Source organism: Corvus hawaiiensis, chromosome 2, assembly GCF_020740725.1.
Source record: "Corvus hawaiiensis isolate bCorHaw1 chromosome 2, bCorHaw1.pri.cur, whole genome shotgun sequence".
NCBI classification, from domain to species: Eukaryota; Metazoa; Chordata; class Aves; order Passeriformes; family Corvidae; genus Corvus; species Corvus hawaiiensis.
In genome coordinates, this window is record NC_063214.1 from 112,321,956 (window position 1) to 112,342,632 (window position 20,677).

At 43.0% G+C, this 20,677-nt stretch overlaps 1 protein-coding gene and 1 pseudogene across 4 annotated transcripts in view; one reads left to right on the forward strand and one right to left on the reverse strand.

Annotated features, from left to right (window-relative positions):
• Window positions 1–3,900, forward strand: part of GK (glycerol kinase) — a 35,037-nt gene extending 31,137 nt beyond the window's left edge. For all 4 annotated transcript variants that reach the window (XM_048288580.1, XM_048288597.1, XM_048288589.1 and 1 more), the window contains one exon: window positions 1,473–3,900. In XM_048288580.1, coding sequence (XP_048144537.1) covers window positions 1,473–1,480 — 8 coding nt within the window. In that variant the 3' untranslated portion in view covers window positions 1,481–3,900. The remainder of the gene's footprint in view (window positions 1–1,472) is intronic.
• Window positions 3,901–17,682: 13,782 nt separating this feature from the next.
• On the reverse strand, window positions 17,683–18,842 carry LOC125321855 (annotated as a pseudogene).
• Between the last annotated feature and the right edge of the window lie 1,835 nt (window positions 18,843–20,677).

Here is a 20,677-nt window from a genome sequence, read left to right on the forward strand (position 1 = left end):
AGTTGTAAGAAATTTCCTGTTCTTTGTTTTAAAAATGATGAAGTCTCAAAAGGAACAGCAACAGTGATGGTACATACAGGCTGCAGTTTTGCCCAGCTGTGCATTAGTGTAGAACATGAAATACAGAATTTGCATTGTCAAGTGGAGCAGGGCTGCTTCCCCTGAAACACTTGCTCTGGGAAATATCCTTTTGCATTTAAAAGCCAGAACTTGCTGACCAGACTTTCCTTTTAATTCAGTACAGAAACTCCATTTAATTACTTTGTTACATTTTATCTTTTAGTGAAACACTGTAACTCCAATGCAGTCATCAGAGTAGTAGGTTGGAGGATTGAATTTAGGGAGGATTGAATTCATCCTTCACATGCTGAAACAGCAGTAAGTCTCGCATAGCAACAGTGCTGATGTTGAACACGTCTCTAGGGCAGGACCATGATTTTACAGCTACTGAAATGTGAAGGAAAAATCTGCTGTGCCCGAATAGAGAACACTAACGTAGCAAAACCCCATTTACAGAACTGCTAAGCTGCCTTTTCATGTGGCACCTGATGACTGAACAATACTCTATTTAATTATAGCATTTCATAATTTCATCAAAATCAGGTCAATTACTTGTACCTTATTTTATGGTCTTCATTCTTCTTTCCTGGAGAGAAATGAATGGTATTATTTCACTAATGAAGCAAGCTGTGTATAATAACTGCAGTCCTCATGCTGAGATTTTTTATGTTTTCCACACTCATTTTAGAAGTGGATATCTGAAAGATTTCAATATATTCCATAGCTGTACCTTTTTTTTTTTTTTTTTTCAGGGGGTGGTTAGGAGTTAACTGAAAATGATCATATATTTTATTAGACTCAAATTTAAATAAATTACTTTGTGGGCATAAATTGGCATCTTTCAAGGGAGGTATAGTGGGGATTGGCTATGGGGTCTGATGTGACATCTGGGATATAAAGTTCTTTGACTTGATTCCCACAGAAGGAGACATCAGTGCTGATAGCAAAACTATATTCTGTCTGCTTAAATACCCTGTGGGGGCTTTTTTAAGATTCTGTTTTTCCTTTTTAGTTTCTTGTGTTGTGATAGTTACTGCCAAATTGCATCCTAATTTATATATAGGGATCACTGTGCAGTTCTGCAAGATACTTGCAATAATATTTTCCAAAGTTCTGAAAGCTGAGCTCATATTTAGAAGAAAATAAGCTTAGATTATCTTCTTTCAATTCTTCTACTTGTTAAAAATTTACCCATCTTAATAGTGTGGTCTCTGCTCTCCTACTGTGTGCACATCCCACGCACTTAAGAGCTGGCTTATCTGGTGTCATGACATACCAAATTTATAACTGCAGTAGTTAAAAACAAAAGTTGGTTTTACTGAATTCCTCTTATATCTCAGCTGTGTTATAGAGTGTTACTAATGTTTTAGAATAAGCTTTGTGTTCCTAATGCACACATTTTCTTCTTTAAGGTAAATGAGGCTACTTAGTGGACTCACTGGATGCAGCTGATTTTTTTGTTTCAGTTTGTTTTGTTGTCTGAAGAGATTCCACCACCAACGTGATTATGCTACTTTTGTGGTTCAATCTATTCATGAATCCATCTGTCACTACTCCCTGAGTAATTTCCGGGTGGTGCACTGAAAATTCAGTCTTCAGCCCTTCATTATGCTGTTCCCTTGCCCAAATCAACTCCAAATGCACTGGAAGCCTTTGTGTGAACTATCTCACATCATCCTCTAAAATTTCACAAGGCCCAGCTTTGTCTGAGAAAGTGGTATTAAAAAACCTGCAATCTCTGAGGTAATGATGGCAGATGTTTAGCTGTCCTTTTCAGGAGTTTGGTACTTCATGCAACACACTTCAGAAAGTTCATGATGCACTATGGAACTTTATAAACATCTTACGATTCTTCCAGCTGCTGTGAATTACTTTTCATATGTCAATGGTTGCCAAAGATGTTTTATTGTAGTTGCCACTGGTCTGTAACACCTTCCATGGTACAAACCTTTTAAACACTAGCCCAAGAGGGATTACCAGTCGCACACATTGCCACTGGTTTGGCAATGAGGAGTTTGCTGCTATTGTCCACAGAGTATTGCTGAAATGTTCAGCTGCAAGGTTAAAAAGTTGGGTTTGGCTCTGGCACATGTAGTCACTTGGCCCATCATAAGTATTTATGACACCAAGTCCTGTAGTTGTACCTTTAAAGAGATGAGAGAAGATAGAGTTTTGGTTAAGGCCATGTTTCATCTTGTGGTTTTGTGCTAGCTTGGAAAGACAAGTTTGACACAGCATGCTATTGACAGGACAGCTGTTTGGTCCTCAGTAACTGGTAACTCTTCAAACTACTCTGTACAGTGCACTTTTCTTGACCAATACTGCATATATTCTGTCATCTTGCTTAAGTGACTATTTGTTAAACTTTAGAAAGTTGAAGATAACTTAGTTTTCATTAAAAAGGGTCCACTCCATACTAAATATCAGTACTTTAGTCTTGGTTTCATTTAGTATATCTCAGGGACCAAAATCTCCCTTTCAGTTTCCGTGTCCGTAGGTTTAACTGCAAGTTGTTGCAAAATATGCTGGGACAATCCAAAACCCTGGCTCAGTAGAGTAAATACTTGGCACCTGAAATGGACCGCTGGAATTTACAGACAGTGGTGACAACTGAGTTACATCCACCTTGATTGAAACCTTTCGTTTTCTACATGAAAGGAGTGAGATAATAATCTTAACTTCAGCTTTCCTGTTTGTACCAACAGCATCCGAAATGCCAGCCTTATTGGTTAGGTCAAGGAAAAGGTGTTCTTGTATAATGTCATTAGATCATTATGGAATGGCAGTGAGGTTAAATGTGGGAACAACATAGAGAATTTCAAAGATTTATTTAAATGCACTAGGAGTTAAAGGGAGCGGGTTTTTGTGTGTTTGTTCTTAAAGATTTTTGTCTTTAACAAAGATTTTCTTTGTTAAGCTATGATTAGAGGCTTAGTTTTTAAAAGGATGTTATATATGTCCGAAGCAATGAGTTGCACAGAAGTTCAGGTCTGTACAATATATTTAATATCAAATGCATATTAATTGCCTTTTTATTGTCAAGTGCAATGACTTTTGAAAATGTGACTTAGAGAAGGAACATTTTTTGTTCTGTGGTTGCATGTATAACCTCAGCAGAGAGAAGGGATTTTGTACACAGGTGAAAATATAACAGCATCATCCAAATCCTGTCTCTCCTGTAAATACTCACATGTGAAGTGTGACAGCCAAAATTTCTGGTGTTTCCAGTTTGTATTGGAGAGGTGAAGAGTGAAGAAAGAATATGATCCAATAGAAAAATTTTCATACTCCTTACCTTTACTCTGAGCTGTTTCTGATCCCACTGTACCCTGAGGAAGAGGAGTAGACCAGCCTGTGGAGCACAGGGAGGAGGGGCAGCACACACCTCAAACTCTGGACCTCTGAGTATGACTTTTGAGTCTTGCCAAAACCACTGAAGTGCTGAACCTGGGAACGAATAATGCTGAAGTGCTGCCTTTGCCTATGATAAATGTGGCGGGGTAAAGCTCATACCTAACAAGTAAGAGAGGGATTTTTTGCTGCTTTTCTGACTTATCTTTTAGTGGGAAACACAATTCCTATTAATTTTTCACTGAGTAAAAATCATTATTTTATTTTCAATTGCTGTTGCAAATGTTTTTTAAGAGTTTCACATCACTGTTAACTTTCTACCAACATAGTTGAAATATATTGTAAACTGCTTGTTGGCGGGGAGGGGACAAACTGTTCAAGTTAGCTTTTTGTGAAGCTGTGATTTATTTTTTTTCTATGAATTACCAGTTTATAAATTCTAATTGAGAAATGCATTAACTTGGTATTAAAGTACCATAAATGAATTGATGCAAGTTGTCGGTTTATTCTTGCACATCATCTTTCAGACACATTGTCATTAATGTTTTTACCTGAGGCATGAGTATACACTGATGCAAATAAAGCATTAGAGCAGCCTCTCTGAGACGTGCTTTAAGTTGCTCAGATGTACAGGTGAAATACATGCAGTACTGCATTCTGCTTCAGTGATACAAGGACTCAAGGACTGGATTAAAAATCACATTTCCTCAAGTCCCTCCATGTTCAGGAAAAAGCAGGAAAATACAAGTAAAATGACAGGAAGGAACACGGTCATAGTACAGGTTTGATGCAAAAGTGGGGTGGGGCCAATACACTGAACAGGTTTTGGTTTTATACCATAGTCTGGTGATTGCTACAGGTTCAAAAGCCTTTGTGAGCTGGGGGGAGAAGTTCATGAAATAGCAAACATTGCTGGGGGTGGTAGCTGGGAGCAGAAGGTGTTTGTGTTACTTTAAGAAAGGAGCATGTGATTGTGTCTCCTTGTGGCTTCCAGCTGCCTTCTACACATCCAGTGCTCCATGATTATCGAAGGATATGGCCTTCATCCATAGTCTTTACAAATTGTTAGTCTCCTATATGGAAATTAGTTGTGAGAGTCAGAAACAAAACACACACAGACATGCACCCTGGAAACAAAAATACGTTTAAATTTCACATCAGCACACAAGCCTGAGGCAGCACTTTATAACTCAATATCAGGCTTCTCTCTCTGCTCATGAGACTCCAGTGTCTTCTTTTCACACAGCAAAATTGCAACCTTGCCCTGAGCTGCCCTGCACAAGAGTGTACTCAAATTTCATGACTCATCAAGCTGGAATATTATTATTAGAATTTTATTAATTTAATTAGTTTCTAAAGTTTATAATTTTTTTCAGTGAAAGCTAATACAATGTTTGTTACTGGAACTCTATGCAGTATAAGCAAGCTTCTTAATATCTGTGTCAGCATCCAAGCTCTAATCTTTCCATCTAAAGAGCCCTAGATCTATATCAGCTATTGGAATGCTGTCCCATTATGAGCTGGAGCCTGGGCCCAGTATGATTGCTATATGTACATATATGTTTTTCTAATTACTATATATATTAAAAATTACTGGAATTTATGGAAGTAGTACTCATCAATTATGGAGATAAGGATGGGCAAATGAGTTGCAGCCCTTTAAAGCTGGGAAGTGGCACAGGAGCATTGCTGGAATGGTTTGTCCAGAGGTCCCAGTGCTGTCCTGAGGGATCTCAACAGGCTGGAGAAATGGGCTGACAGGGACCTGACGGAGCTCTGCAAGGGGAAGTGCCAAGTCCCACCCCTGGGAGGGGCAAACCCCTGCACTGGGACAGGCCAGGGACCAACCTGCTGGGAAGCAGCTCTGCAGGACAGGTCCAGGGGGGTTCTGGTGGGCACCAAGTTGAACCCTTGTTTGCAGCAATTGCAACAAAGAAGGCAAACAGCATCTTGGGCTGGGTCATGCCGAGTGTCCACAGCAGGACAGGAGAGGTGATCCTTCACTCAGCCCTCCTCAGACACACCTGTTGCCCACAGAATCCGTGGATGCCCCACCCCTGCAAATGTTCAGTGTCAGGTTGGATGGAGCTTTGAGCAACCTGGTCTAGTGGAAGGTGTCCCCGCCCATGGCAGAGCGGTTAGAACTACATCATCATAAGGTCCCTTCCAGCCCAAAGCATTCCATGATTCTGTGATACCTGGAGTGCTACATCCTGCTCTGGGATTGCCAGGATGAGAGAGATGCAGACACACCAGACAGGCCACAAAGGTGGATGAAGTGTTGGAGCATTTGTCATGTGTCAGAAGTTGAGATACCTGGGCATATTCAACTTGGAGATAGCTCAGATATAAATTCCTTACACAGGGACTAAAGGCCAGACCCTTCTCAGTGGTGTCCAGTGACAGAACAAGAGACAAAGGGCACAAATGAGCACAAAAAATCTCAATTCAAACAAAAGAAAACAATCTTTTACTCTGAGGGTGGTCACACAAGGGAGCAGGTTGCTCAGAAAGATGGGATCTCCATCCTCCAAGATACTCAAAACCTGATGGGACACAGCCCTGATCTCACTGACCATGCTCTGAGCAGAGGGCTGGCCCAGACAGAGGTGCCCTTCTGCCTTGGTCCATCTGTGGGGCTGGTTAGATCAGTCACCGCTCATCCCCAGCTCAGGCTGAAGGCTTGAGCAAGCTCAGAACAAAGGCTGAGGGAAAGTCCATGCTGGTTTATTTGGACAAAACCAGTTCAGTTTGTATGAACCAGCTGTCACTCACTGTTGTATTTCAACATTCTTCAGCTGGCAGTATTACTGTGCTACCCTGTGTATGTATTTGCTTCGGAAGAGTCAGCCCAACTGTGTGGGCTGCTTATCTTGCTTGGTTTAATCCTGAGAGACATTCTCTTAAGCAGTTGCACTGGGAGTTTAAGTAAAATGACTCTTTTTCAGATTCATGATTACTTTAATAAACACCCTATTTTTCATAGGGAATCACACCACCAGGTGGTTCAAAGGAGCCTAAAAGGCAAGCATGGGATAACACATTTCCAAAGATGTAACAGTTAAATTGCAGTTAGAAAAACCTGAAAGTATGGGTTCCTTAAAATTTTGAGGACATCAGTTTGGGAGTAATTAATTTTGTTTTTCTGTAGTGTTTTTTTCCTTCAGATCTATGGGCTGCTGGTCTGGGGGTTCCTTCTCTGACTTCAAAGTACATCCACTTGAGCTGGAAGGATCTCCTGGACTGTTCCTTTTCAGTTCTGCAGGGATGGGGCACTCGGATAGCCGAGGATACAGCAGCTCTGGCTTCCTGATCGCCTGACACACGTCCTAGGTCTTGTGCAACTAGAAAACAGACAGGATGGCACTGGCCCTCAGCTGTCACTGTCTAGAACAAGCATATTCCCTCCCACCACTAAAGCCAGTTGCAGTTGTATTCTGTTTGTTTTGGCAACAGGATGAGTTAGTCAGCATGCTCAACAGCACCCACATTTCCTTTGCTGCTTCATAAACAGCTTCAGGAATTTGGGATATATCACTTCAGCCACTCATTTTTTCTAAGCTTTCAGTCCTATCCCTCCTTCTTGCATAAGTTGTCTTGCAGGTGGACCCATTGCTAAAAAATTGCCACAGAGCTTATCGTTAGATACAGATTCATGAACTCTTTGCCTTCAGCTTTTATGAGCACAGAAATCCCCTCATTATTACTACTCCAACACCAGGAGTCAGTTGAGAGGATACATAACACAAATATTAATGCCCTTTCCTGCATGATGTTTCAGTATTAACATCACTTTCTTCCACAAATGCTGAAGCTGAGTGCTGCCCTAATAAGAAGGAAGGTTACTTGAAAAACTATGTAAACTGCTTCAATCTCTATCAGCTTATAACTAGAATCTAACTCCAAGTCATCTGTGGACAGCATTTTTAGGAAATGAATGTACCAGTGCAGCTTGTCAACCTTGTTGCCCTCAAGGGCAATTGATTCTTCAGTTGTACAATTGTGAAGAACTGACTCTTCAGCAGAAGAAACTGCTTCAACAAAATAAAATGCTTTTAGAGATCTCACAGTACAAATACTAGAGGCATCAGATATTCTCCAAGTTTATGGGGTATTTTTTAAGGAAAAAGAGGAAAAGGGGGGAATCTGGAATGTGCAAGAATCATGTCACTGTGAAGCAAAATACAAGATGATAACTATAATATTGTTCTCAGCTAAAGTTCAAGACACATATTTTTAAGTCTCTCCACCCGGAAATAAGTTTGTATCCCCAACACAAGCTATTCTTATGTGGACTCTAGTCTTCTAAGAGGTGCAGACCACTTCAAGTGGAATCTGATGCCTCTACCCTGTGACTCTAACACATAAACCTTAAAGAAAACAAACAGCACCTTGTCTTGCTTTGGATTTCAGCTCACTGTTGAACTTCCAGCTCAAGTTAGGGGCTGCAATACCCAGCAACACATTTTGGACCATGCCATCATTACTTTGACTCTTACCAGGCTTTTCGTTTGACTGCAGATACCATACCAACAAACAAGTGCACACAAGGCAGGGTTTCTCAAACTTCAAAATGTTAAGTAATGTTAAGCAATGCTAAGCACAGTTCATATTAATATAATTAATGATTAAATTAAATGAAATGTAATTGTGCTGAAAGATTTTATTTGCTAATCTTGAAATAGGTTATTTGCTTATTCATGAGGATGTGAAATACTGAGTCACAATTGATGTGCAAATGAGCTACGCTGTATATTGGAATATGCAGACAGGGTTTTGTGCCAGTTTGGGCAAATTTGGAAATACATCCTCTGAGAGAAGGCAGGTTACAACCACCCCTCCCCCACCAGGTTCAGGAAAAAATTAATTTTCCTCGAAGGAAAGGGAAAGAGATAAAACTATTTATTTAACAAATACACAGGAAAAGGATACTAATGCTAAATAATGAAACCTCTCACTGTAGAGAGAAAACCTGGGAAAATTTCAGAGTCCTTCCGTAGATCTCTCTCTCCCCTCCTTGGACTTGGGATGGGGTGGTGAGCCCACCTCCAGGGCCAAGGCCTCGGTGGAAATTCCTCCCGATGTATTCTGATGTTGAAACCGTCCAGCAGAGGAAAAGAGAAAAAAACAAAGTCCCAGGAAAACAAAAGTTCAACTCTCCATGTCTCTCCGGAGAAAAAAAGGAGCTGAAAAACTGGCTGAAAGCAAGCAGGGTGCCTTCCCCACTCTCGCTCTGCTGCCGCAGCTGAACACAGAGAGCTGTCTCTATCTCTGTGTCCTTGAAAACATGAAAACAAACTGCAAACTGCTTAGAAAGTTCCCTCGGTTTTGTCTCTCTCTCCCCTCTCAGGCTCAGTTTAAAGGCATAGAAAGGCACAAAATTAATTTCTGGGCATGGGGCAGCGATATGGGATACACATCATAAAGTCACCCCAAGACAGGTTTTATTATTTTGTGTGTGTGGTAAGCACTTAGAAAAGGTAGAAAAAACCATACCTGAACTGTAGCAGTTCAGAACACAGTGTAACACAATAGTAGATCCATATAACAGGCAACAGGATCATTAAAGGGCATAACTGTAGGATGACACTGGTTTACAGAATATCCTTGATATATCCAAAATTGTTGGAAGAGTTCATTATAGCTTCATTAAAGAAAGCCAATCAGTTATTCCCACTTGCTTTTCAAAATCTGTTGAAACCGTCACAGCAGCATTTGGCACGGTATTGTCAAAATGAAAATGTTGAAATCATAATTTAAATATTTATGCAGAAACATGAGTCACAGCTGTACTACCTTACAATAGAAACAAAGATAACATCAGCATGCAGGCAGCTCACTTACACACTGTAGATCAGCACTGCCAAACTAGTTTGCACTAAATGTGTGGTACTAAATACTTATGAGGAAAGATGGTGAGGTCTTTCATAATAAAATTTTAAAAACTAAGTGGTGTGGTAATTCCTATTTACAGATATTCCCTTAAGATTGTTAATATTATGAATTTTCACCTAAAAGTCAGGAAGTACCAGCGCTAAGGTTACACACACACTTAATAGTCCATACCCATTAAAGTATAATTAATAATTTCTTTCTCTCAGTGGGTATTTCATTTTGGACACTGCCTAGACTTTGAAATGACTGATGTTCCATAGTGAAGAAAATGGGCGTATATAAGATCCGTGGATCTCTTGTTTCTCTTTTATTTTGAAGATAGAGGTTTTGTAGAGCATAAGACATGGGACTGAAATTACACTGAGCTACAACCTTTGCATACACACCTCCAAGGTACCTCTCTCTCGCTCTCTTCTGGCACTGTAAACAACACAGACATGTTCAGAAGGCTGCTAACAGTTGCTGGATTATTATTTTGGGTCTGCTTATCTACTCCATCACTCTGTCTGGACTTGGTGTCAGTAAAAGCATTCCTGTTTCAGAACAGGAACAAGGAGCTGGGGTTTCTCCATCTGTCCTCTCACCTTGTTACTGTAGTGAGATGATGTGTGGCAGTCTTAGGGCATATGGAATCACACACAGATGCCAGGCAACATCCTACTTTCAAAGCACGGTTTCAGACCATGTACTCCTTTATTCACCTTTATAGTGTGTCCCTTCTCTTGATGGTCAGATATGTAACTCCAGCCCAAAAGAAACACTATATGGAGGGATGAGCTAAACAAGAGTTCTGCCAAAGTCCACACATTGAGTGGTTGTTGGGTTTCAGGGTAGCATCTTGTAGGGGTTTTGACAGGTCTGGTTTACATCATGTCAAGAACAGAGTACTGCTTCTGGAAAACAGCATTTGGGAGAGAAAATATAAGTGTTTGATGCACTGCATTTATATGAATTCAAACACTTCTGCTCACTCCCAGGCTCAGTGCTGAAGCCAGGCCCACACTGCAGCCCCTGGCCAGCAGAGCTGTGCTGCCCATGGCCAGAAGGATGCTCTGGGCATGGTTGATGATGTGGTGCCTGCACACACTACACATAATGGCACCGCTCTGCTCTCACTGGCTTCATGGGCACTGGGGTGGGGACTGGTCTAAAACCTCTGTACTAGCACCACAAAACTGCTCTACTGTTACCTGTTTCTCTGCATTTAGAAAGGCTTTTGCAGAGCTCACCTTGGCATCTTAGGCCTGAACTAGACCAGGCTGTTACCAGAGCAATTTCAAGAGCTCATTTTTCAGGGCAAGTCACATAACGCTTCTAATTTAAACAAATTAGAACAAATACAGTCTATTAAAACTAATCTTTCTTCTGTGAAGACAAACTTCCAAATAATGCAGGAAAAGAATTAATGGTGATAGTTTACAAAAGCCCCCAGTGGCAGAATCCCTTCATTTTGGGTCTATGCACAGGTAAGATTGATTGACTCCTCAGTCCCCCTTGTCCTTACACTGAGCTTGAGTAGCGTCCCACATCTTTGGAAATTTTCCAAAGAACAAAAAATAGATTTGTCACCACTGCCATTTTCTTACCAGAGCAGATGTTAAGGAAATGTGGTCCTGGTAAATATGAAAATACTGTTTGATCAGTCAAGTAACTACATCCCTGGCCCCATGTGTGGGGCTTGTCATTTAGCAATGCATATTTCATACACAGAAGTCATTAGCATAGATAGTTACTATGTTACTATGTTCATTTTCAACAAGCCTATATTTGTTTGGCTCCTTTGACATTTTCATCCTTTGCTAGGGCCACCTGGGTTAACATTAAGTTAATGCCACAAGTGACTTGAAATAGTAAATTATTGTGCAATTTATAAACAATCATAATATAAACAAAACAGAACAAAAAATATCCACATGGTTATGGTAAGTTCTGCTTTGAATCTGGAGCTTTTGACTGATTGAAAGTTTAAAGCAGAAATTGCATTTTCTGAACAGAGGAGCTTTCTTAATCACATTTTGCCTTTGCTGAAAAGTACCATCTGTTTATAATTTAAGAAAAGACACTTGTTGACTGTGTTAATTTCTCAAAAAAGCTCAATTCATTTATAATTAAAGGCACTCACTTGGCAGTTTGACAAACAGAAGCCCTTTGTTTATTCACAAAAGAAGCCATGTGCAGGCAGCACACTAAGTCTTGCTCTCTTACCCTCGTGCATCACATACCCAAGCAGATTCTTGCTGCCAATTAAATCTGGGCCATCTTTTTGGGCATGAGGATGTGGAGTGAGATTACACTTTGTCCCTGCGTACGTCCTTGTTGGATGGATACGGAGGAGTGTTTAACACCATCATCAGCAGGTGGGCAAACACCACTGGCTTTCTGTCAGCACCCTGTGGCTGGATCAGTCAGGCAACAACCTGGCATCATTCTGGATCCCATTCAGTCACCTTCCTTCATTCACTTCTCTTCATTCACTGACTGTTTTGATATGGGCACACCCTGTTTAAGTGACTCAAAATAAGACTAACAGCAGGGCAGCTGGCCCTAAACTTGTGCCCAGTGGGCAGCACAAGCTGGTACTTTGGGGGGCACTTCAGGGACTTTGAGGAATTATTTTGGGCCTTCAAAGGCAGCAAAGCTCTGTGTTTGCAGTAGGACTGAATAATCCACCTGGGGTCACACTAGGATTCTTTTGTTCAGGGCTGTGACTCTCAAACAGCAGGACCTAAACAGATACGTATAGTCTGATCAAAGACCAAGTCCTTAACCAGGATGGCAGCCACAGGCAGCTCCCACTCAGCCACTCACACCATGTCAGCTTTGCCCAGGTGACATTTAGAGACCTGCCAGGATCTTCAACAAAAATAAAACTAATTTAAAAATCCAGAGTACTGCAATTTCTCAGGTTTATCAAATTTATCAAATAAATTGTGTAAAGGAAGTGGACTTAAAGCACTACAAAAGTTTTAATTAAAATTTATTTCAGTATGTAAAAGGAAACCATGAACTTTTATAATTAAATCTTGGCAAAAGGAATTTAATGAAAATGCCAGTGCGTAAATTGCATTAATTGTGTAAAGCTACTCAACGTGGCTTTCTCTGCTGCTTTGCTGATAGAGTAGAAAGGAGAAGGATGAACACACCATGCCAAAACCTCTCTGCACAAGAGTGGATATTAGTCAATTCAAATTCTTTCCTGTTTAATAGAATGCATTAGCTTAACTTTCAGAGGGAGGAAAGTAATATTCTCAGTGGTGAAAAACAGCTGGGTATCATTAATGGCTTCAAAGTGGAGGTGGTGCTTTCATCACTTCCATTTCACTTCCTCCTCCCTTCTGCCTCCTTTTCAGAGCCATAGCTTTATTTTCCCTGTTCTCACTTAACTGACTCCCAATTACAGCTTTCTGGCAAAATGAAGCTGAATTTTTGGAGGTTTCCTTCTATATCTTGTCAAGCAATGCACTGATGCTTAATGTTCAACAGATTTTCTTTTCCTCTGGGTTACGTTTCTTTCTGTTGTCTGAACCACCTCACAAAAAATGTGAGAGGAGCTCTCCTACATCACGTGTGCTCAAATCCCCTCACGCCTAACTCCTCCACAAGTGGAGCTGTAACTTTGATATCAAAAGGACAGACAACGTTTATTATGTTCCCTCTTTTTCCAAACACCACTCTTGTCTCCACAATGGTGGCTGCAGCATCCTGCTCTGGAGAGCCCTTGTTCTCCCCTTGCCCTGCCCCAAAGTCACAGCTGGAGCAGAAGGCAGGCTGTGTGCTGGCCTGGCTCTGACACATCCAAGCTGTCAAAGCTGCACAACTTGCAAAATAACCTGATTTTTGAGGTACCTACAAGAAGGTGGTGGCCACACACATTACAATTTCACTAAATACTTGTTTTTCTGCAGGTGCACTCTGGCCTTGACCTGGACTAAATACCAGTGGTCACTGTGCAGGTGTCACCCCTTGGCCTAAGGTGGCAGAAGTGGTCTGGCACTGCCCCAGGAAGCACAAAGGCTGCCACCTGAGCAAGGGTCTGACATACATATTTATTAGGCTTAAACACTCCTGGTGTGTGGTATGTCCCTGATGAGGCAGGCAGGAGCTGGGGATGAGGGGATAGTGGTGCCCTGGCTGTTTCCCTCTGATGCTCAGGGGGATAGCAGCTGGAGTGTTGCATTGGGTTTATTTACAGACACTGCAGGGAAAGGGAAGAAGCAGCTCCACATTTAACACGCTGAGTTTAACAATCCATCTTTAATACTTCCTATTTACTGCATACTTCATACAAGACCTGCATCATTTATTTCTAGGCAAAGAGCCTGACTTAATGCAAGTAGCTCTGCATTGAGGTAACCTCCCATCCGTCTCTCCCCTGGAGCTGTGGGAGGAGAGGGCAGCTGTGACAGGGTGGGTGGTCACCATATGCAGCTTCTGCAGGGACCAGGGCACTCTGAGAGCTGCCCTCCAGCCCAGAGCCCTTCTTCCTTGCAGGCAATCATGCAAACTAAAGAATCATCAGAAAAAAACCCCAGCAAATCCAAGGAGAAATTTTCCTCCTCTTACCCCAATCTCTTTTTCTTCCTTTCTGTGATCCACTGGCAGGAGGAAGGACAAATAGAAATGGTTTTTATGTGGCCTAGTCTTTCTCTCTACTGCTTTTTTGTGCTTGTCTTTGCAGATAGAGAAATTTTTATGGTTTCTGAGAAATAAGAAGGGGAAAGGCTCAGCCTTTTGCAGCAGCTGCTGCTTGTTGCTCTCCCCAGGAAGGAGCTGTTGCCAAGCAAAGAGGAATTTCTTTGGGGCGGTAGCTGAAGACCAGATTTTGCAGGATTAGCTCCAGTCAGACACAAAGTGCCATCATTGAGCATACATCTGGAAAAGGTCACAAAGCAGAGGAATTGCCAGCCTGTCTCTATTTGTTCCCTCTGATGGTCAGGATCCAGTGTTATCTGGGTATTACTGTACCCCACATTATATTAAAGATGAACTTTCCTGTTCTTCCATATTCCTTCACCTGATACATGCTTTTCTCCTGATTACTGCTCATTCCTCTGGCAACAGGAGACCCTGCTGCTCTTTGTTTTATGCATTAGGAAAAGCCCTGGTGGCACTCCTGGATGATCAATAAATGAGTCACAGCCTGTGGCATTTAATTATTTACAGCTGTGCCCCAAACAGGTTTCAGTGATACAGTTGTGGTTCTGTGGTGGAAGGTAAAGCTCTTAATTAATATATTGATCATCCCAGAGGGATAGGGGTGGGTGTTTTTCACTGCCAACCTTTTAATTGGTGAGGAAAGTCATGAAATCTCAGCACTGCCCCAGGGATGGTGCATTTAGCAAATGAGATAGGTGCATATCCTAAGGAGCACAGGCAGGATAAAGGGTTTATTCCCTTCCTCCAGGGGACTGCAGCTGGTTTCTCAGCCATTGATTTTTTGCTTTTCCACTTTCTCCCTCCTTAGGGATCGCTCTTCCACCTAATGGGATTGCCACTGTTAACTTTAATTATTTTAATACAGGTTTCTCAGTGGAAATCTCTTGTGGATTAAAAATATCAATTGCATGTATGCTTATGTATATATGTATATATTTAAGGCTTCTAGTTTTCACCTCTTCTCAAGCTTCAAGAAGAAGATAAAAATAATTCTATTTTTCAAATCATGTAGTGTTTGAGTTGTTGGACTTGGCAGCATGTTTATGTCCTCTAACTGGACTTTGGAAGACAGCTCTCAGATAGAAGGTCTGTTGGGTTTCAAGGGATTATCTTCTCGTTATGTATCTTTTCTTTTTCTCTGTGATGTAGAGTAGCGTGAGTAGGTCAGGATTATTCTACTTGAAGTTAATTATTTTTCCATTGCCTCCCTTTGTGAAGTGTTGAAAGAGAATCTTACACTTATAGTGTTTCATACACTTGTAATATGTCAAATAGCTGATTTTTATTTTTTATTCCCTTTTAAAATTAAATGGTATTTTCTGCTTTTTAGGATTTGATCTGTAACAAAATGAATCATTGAAAAGTTGTAGTTTGATTTTTTTTTTTTCTATTGGGGGCACAGAAAATTGAAAACAGCAGTTCATTATTAGAATGCGAGAAGTCAAAAAATTATTCTAAAATCAAAATGTGAGTAGGTGGATGAATATGTAAAATCCTTGCAATTATTGTGCTTTCCAGACTGCATGGTGGGACTTGTATTATTTATATTCTGTCACAAATCTATTACCTATTAACTGTGATGAGCGATCAGCTCTAGATTAAATTCTGAGCCAGTGTACTTTTCTTTGAGTGTTCATTTTAGTTTCAAAATAACCTTCATTCTCTTCCTGCTTTTCCTGATGGGGCTAATGAGCGGCACTTGTACAAAATACCCCAAAGGCAGTTAAAACCCCCGAATTTAATTGCTGGTTAGAAAAAACTTTTTCTGAGAACATTTCTATTCCAAGCCCTGAACAGTCATTTGAAATCACCCAAATGATGTTTATGTAGCTGGAGGGGTTTTCAGCCACTGAGAGCTGGCAGAAGGGGGTTTTATCCCTCGCATGCTGACACAACAAAGCCCGGAGGTCAACGCTGAAACCCCTCTGGAAGGCGGCACTCAGTGCCCAACACACAATGAAAACGGGGTAGAGCTCCTCACCCAAAAGGGGCTGCATCCTTCTGTTGCTGTTAAGCAGGCACACAGGCAAAGAAGAAAGAGAGGGGACTCTCTGTATGTGTTCCACACAAGTTTACTCTGGTGAAAAGACAGGGATGAAGAGCCCAATTGGTAGGAGGGTCCAGGGACCTTATACTGGGTACAGAATAGCTGGGGAGAGGGATCTCAGCCAATGGATAGAGACAAGCAGGTGGGATTGACAGGAAGGGAACCAATGGGAACAACACATAGGAGGGACTCAGGGAAGGATCCAATGGAGCGTCGAGGAACAAGGAACTTTCTAGAACTGATACATATTAAAGAAGGGAAATGAATATACATAACTTCATACATAAAACAGGGAGGGGAAAACATTAACTAATCATGAGAAAACATGCAAAAGACAGAACAAGGGACTCATGGGTTCTCACCATGACTGTAGTTACATGCTAAACTTGGGTTGCTGACCACCACAGCTGGTTGTCTGAGTTCTGCTCAGGAGAAAGAGTGGCTGGAGCCACCTGCACCGCCACACATAGCTGCTTCACAATAAATATTTTGTACTGAGCAGTTGATTGGGTCTATACATGTCTTTGGGGTTTGCTCACGTCTTCTTTGCTCATGAATAACTAAATTTACTTCTAAACAACTTCTTTGCTTATTTTCAAACACTGAAACTTCATTGGAGAAAGTGAGAATAAGTGAGGAAGTTTTGGGGATGTGGGCACATGCCTAGGTGTTGACTGGGCCATGGTTAAATCTGATGAAATGTTTACCCCAGTAGTTACCAAGACTATGAACTGGGATCAGGAGAAGACAGGATGTTCTCTCCTTATTTTCCTCACTTGTTGGAGCAGTATGGCAGTGCCCAAGTGTGACTGATAGGTAGAGCTTTGTAAAGGGAAGGCCTGGTAAAATCATGACTCCGGCCTGTTACTTAGCCTAAGTAGAAATGGACTGTGGGAGAATGACTCAGCTAGGATAGAGGAAGTGAGGCATGCTGCGTGAATGCCTCATGCCCGCACTGTGGTGTATGGTGGTTGGTTAAATTGGGTTTGTTGTGCCTTAAAACTATGTGAACTAACAACTGACGAATGGCATAAAAAGGCCAGGTTTTTGTAAATAAGGTTCCTCCTTTGCCCTTGCCTGGGGACTCCTTGCTGCTCCATATCCTTACACCCAAGGACATCTTTTTTCTCCTTCCCATGACTAAACGTGCTGGTTTGAAAGTAAACCAGTGGATGTGAGAGATTTCAGGTCGGTGTTACAATATAATAGAATTACTGTTGCAGTGCTTGGTTTGGTTTAGCAAGCCACAGCCTTCTTGGGAAGTGCTGTGAGGCTGGTTAGGACAGAGTGGCAGTTCCGCTCTTCCGTAGTCCTTCCGGATGGCCCCACATACCTGCTCCCGCTAGCTGTTGGCCCCACAACACAGTAACAGGAAAGGAGGTGAGAAGGGTCCTTCCATGTGGGCCTCAAAGGAACCTTTATTGCACGATGACGAGCTGATTCCCAGAGGCAGAGAGACCTGGTGGTCAGGGAGCAGGGGGGTTTTCTCAGGGCCCAGGGGCGGTACGTGGGCGGAGTTGGGGTACAGGAACCAACAGGGAGAGCCAGAGGGAGTGGCCAGGGCTAGAGGCAGGGGAAAGGGTGGGGAACAATGTGAAAGGCATAGATTTAAAATGTGAATCAGTGGGAAATACAACACCACAAATTACAATAAATGCAATGATACAGAAAAACTGGTTTAAACCCACAGAGTCAGAGTACAGCCTGGCACCCTGCTGGTCAGGGTGAGGGTGGTGGTGGCAGTCCAATTAAACAGTGGTTGCAGTCCTGGTGGAGTGATGGTTGCAGTCTTGTTGAAAGCAGTGGTCCTGTGGAAGGTGTGATCCTCCTGTGGAAGTTCAGGTCCTCCTTTGGGTCTGTCCAGTGGTGGTGGTGTCCCAAGTCTCCAAAGCACCCAGATGATATATGGTCAGATTCAGGTAGGAAGGTCCAGTACCTTCCCCAGGGTAGGGAATGTCACAATGGAATGTGTCTGTGACTACGGTGATGCGCTGGAGATTTAGATCTTGATCTCTGGCACCTGTCCCGGGATCTGCTCTGGTGCCATCTTGGGCTTTTGCTATGATGCCTCTCCTGGCACAGTGAGGGCCTTCTTCTCTTTCGAGAGCAGCTGTGCCTTCTTGGAGACCTGCTCCGGCTCTGCCTGTACTGCACCACTGGAGATCTGCAGAGTTTGTCCAGGTCTCTGTACCCTCTTCTGTGGTGGTCAGGAGACGGGATTCGTTTCAGCTTTTTATCTTCCTCTTCCTCCTCCTCCTCACTAGATTCTACATCATCCATGTCTTCTTCCAGAGCACTAACACGAGGCTCGAGTTGCTCAGCTCCTTCCAGAACGTACCATTTCTGCAGTCGAGGCAGGATGATATCACATACACGTTCCTCATGGAGCAGCTCGTCAATAAATTCGTCCCCATGCATCAGCTCAAATTCCCCATTTCAGTTCGGACATTTCATTTTCCGATAGTCATCGTACAGTGGTTCCAGGTACTTGTAGCAGTCGATGGCAGTGCCTGTCAATCTCATGTACAGCCCTCCAAGCATTCGAATGTACTTGAAGTCCTCATTCTTTATGAACTGCATGATGATGTCCTTCTCAGGCTGGATCTGCAGCAGCTTCAGTGTCAGGCACAAGGGCGTGGGTTTAATGTTCCCTCCATAGACGGCCCCCACGTATTTCAGCTCCATGGCCGTGTCCACCACCAGCTCAGCTGTGAGGCCAAAACACTCTTCCTTCCAGTACTTGGACTCGTAGATGCGGGTGCGGATGATCCACCAGGTACTGCGGGTTGGTGCCGTGGATGCTGTGCGCGTCCTTCACCGTGTGGTTGGCCATGACAGGTGCTGGACAGCCCCGCTCGCAGCTCCAAACTCAGCTCTCCTCAGTTCCCCTTCCGTGAAGAGCTGTGCCACCTTCTGCCTCCTCCTTGTCAGTTGCTGTGCAGGCCAGTTTGGTCTTGGGTTTCCTTTTCTGAACAGGGGTGACTGCTACCCGCTTAGGCTGTCCTGGCTCAGTGATGGTTTGCGTGGACACAGTGCCTGTTTCGTTTTCTTTTCCCTATATCTCAGCTGGTTTGAAGGTAAACCAGCGGGAGAAATGGTGGTCAGGGCGGTGGTTGCAGTCCTAGTGAAGCGATGATTGCAGTCCTGTCAAAAGCAGTGGTCCTCTTGTGGAAGGTCTGGCCCTCCTCTGGATCTGTCCAGTGGTGGTTGCTCCAAGTGCCCAAAGTGCCCAGATTATATATGGTCAGATTCAGGCAGGAAGGTTCAGTATCTCCCCCGGGGCAAGGAATTTCACAATGTAATGATGTAATCCTATGAGTCATGGGATATTTTAGGTACTCCTTGATGGCCTAGGTCGCTACAGCTGCCCATTGGGGCCTTTGAGCCATTATGGTCCATTGGCAGAGATAAGCCCCTTAGGCCGGGTGTAGCTGTCACAGTTGAATACATTTGTGAAGACAAAGAAACACTGCCCTGCCGCAGGGTTTGATCTTTCCCTTATCTGACACCCGGCTTGCAGCCTGGGGGGTCGGGTGTGCCCCGGGCAGCCATTGCAAGCCACCCACCATTAAGTGTTCATCAGGAATAATGCAGTGGGGCTAGAATTCAGAGTTTAGTTACATCCCACCGTTGTAACCCAGCACACTAAACAATAGATTAAGTGCAAAGAGTGGAAAAAGAAGCGACAAGACTGCCCACCAGAGGTTTTAGTAGCTCTGTTGCCAGAAAATCCTGTGCAGTGGCCACGGGCACAAGACTTGCTGTGTGGCTTTTGCACAGCACAGGGGTCACTCCTGGCTGCTGAGACCTGGGGAGCTGCTGAGCAGGGCTGACCCTGGTGGCACTTCCCCCTGCCTGGCACCAGTGTCCAGTCATCCTACAGGCTTCAGCAGGCTGAGGAGAGCAGGTTGTGGGGATATGTGTATATCCCATTTCACCATTTGCTTCAGGTGTGTTGGCAAAGCAGAGCTGAGGGCTGCTGGTGGGAGGATGATGATGGTCTGGTTACTGAAATGAAGAAGCTGTCAATCCCTCGCTCCAGTCACCCTTTCTGCCTGACATGGACCTCCCACAACAGTAGTGCACACAAGATTTACCCTCCTCCTGCCCAGGCACGAGCCTCAAACAATGCTACAAATTCTGCATTTATTGGACAATAGTTCTATTCTTATATTAACTTGCACAGGGAAAATTTTTGCTTCTTGTGTTCCTAGTAAATGCAACTCAGAAGGAGTTTTATTTTGATTTTAAGAGGAGGAAAGTTATTGGCTTTTCAGCCTGGAGAAGAGAAGGAGCCGGGACACGTTAGTGTGGCATTCCAGTAACTTTAGGTGGTTTATGAAAAGGAGGGGGAGTGTCAGAGACTGAAATATTTTATTTTATGACTTAAACATTTTCTTAAAGGACTTTTAAAACTGTATTACAAAAGCTGCAGAGAAGACTCCCACACCCTGAATGGGGCCCTGAGGCCTGACACTGCTCGATGATGAAGATAAGATAAAGTAACAAACTCAGGGCTGGGGACATTCACAAAGCACAAGCTTAACACCTCCAAGGTGGAGACCACAGCCCCAGGGCTATCAGCTGCCAGGCTTGCACAGACCCTTGAACCAAAGGGTGGAGGGAGGAGAGGCTCTGGGTGTCTGGGAAAAGCCTGTGGTCAGAGAT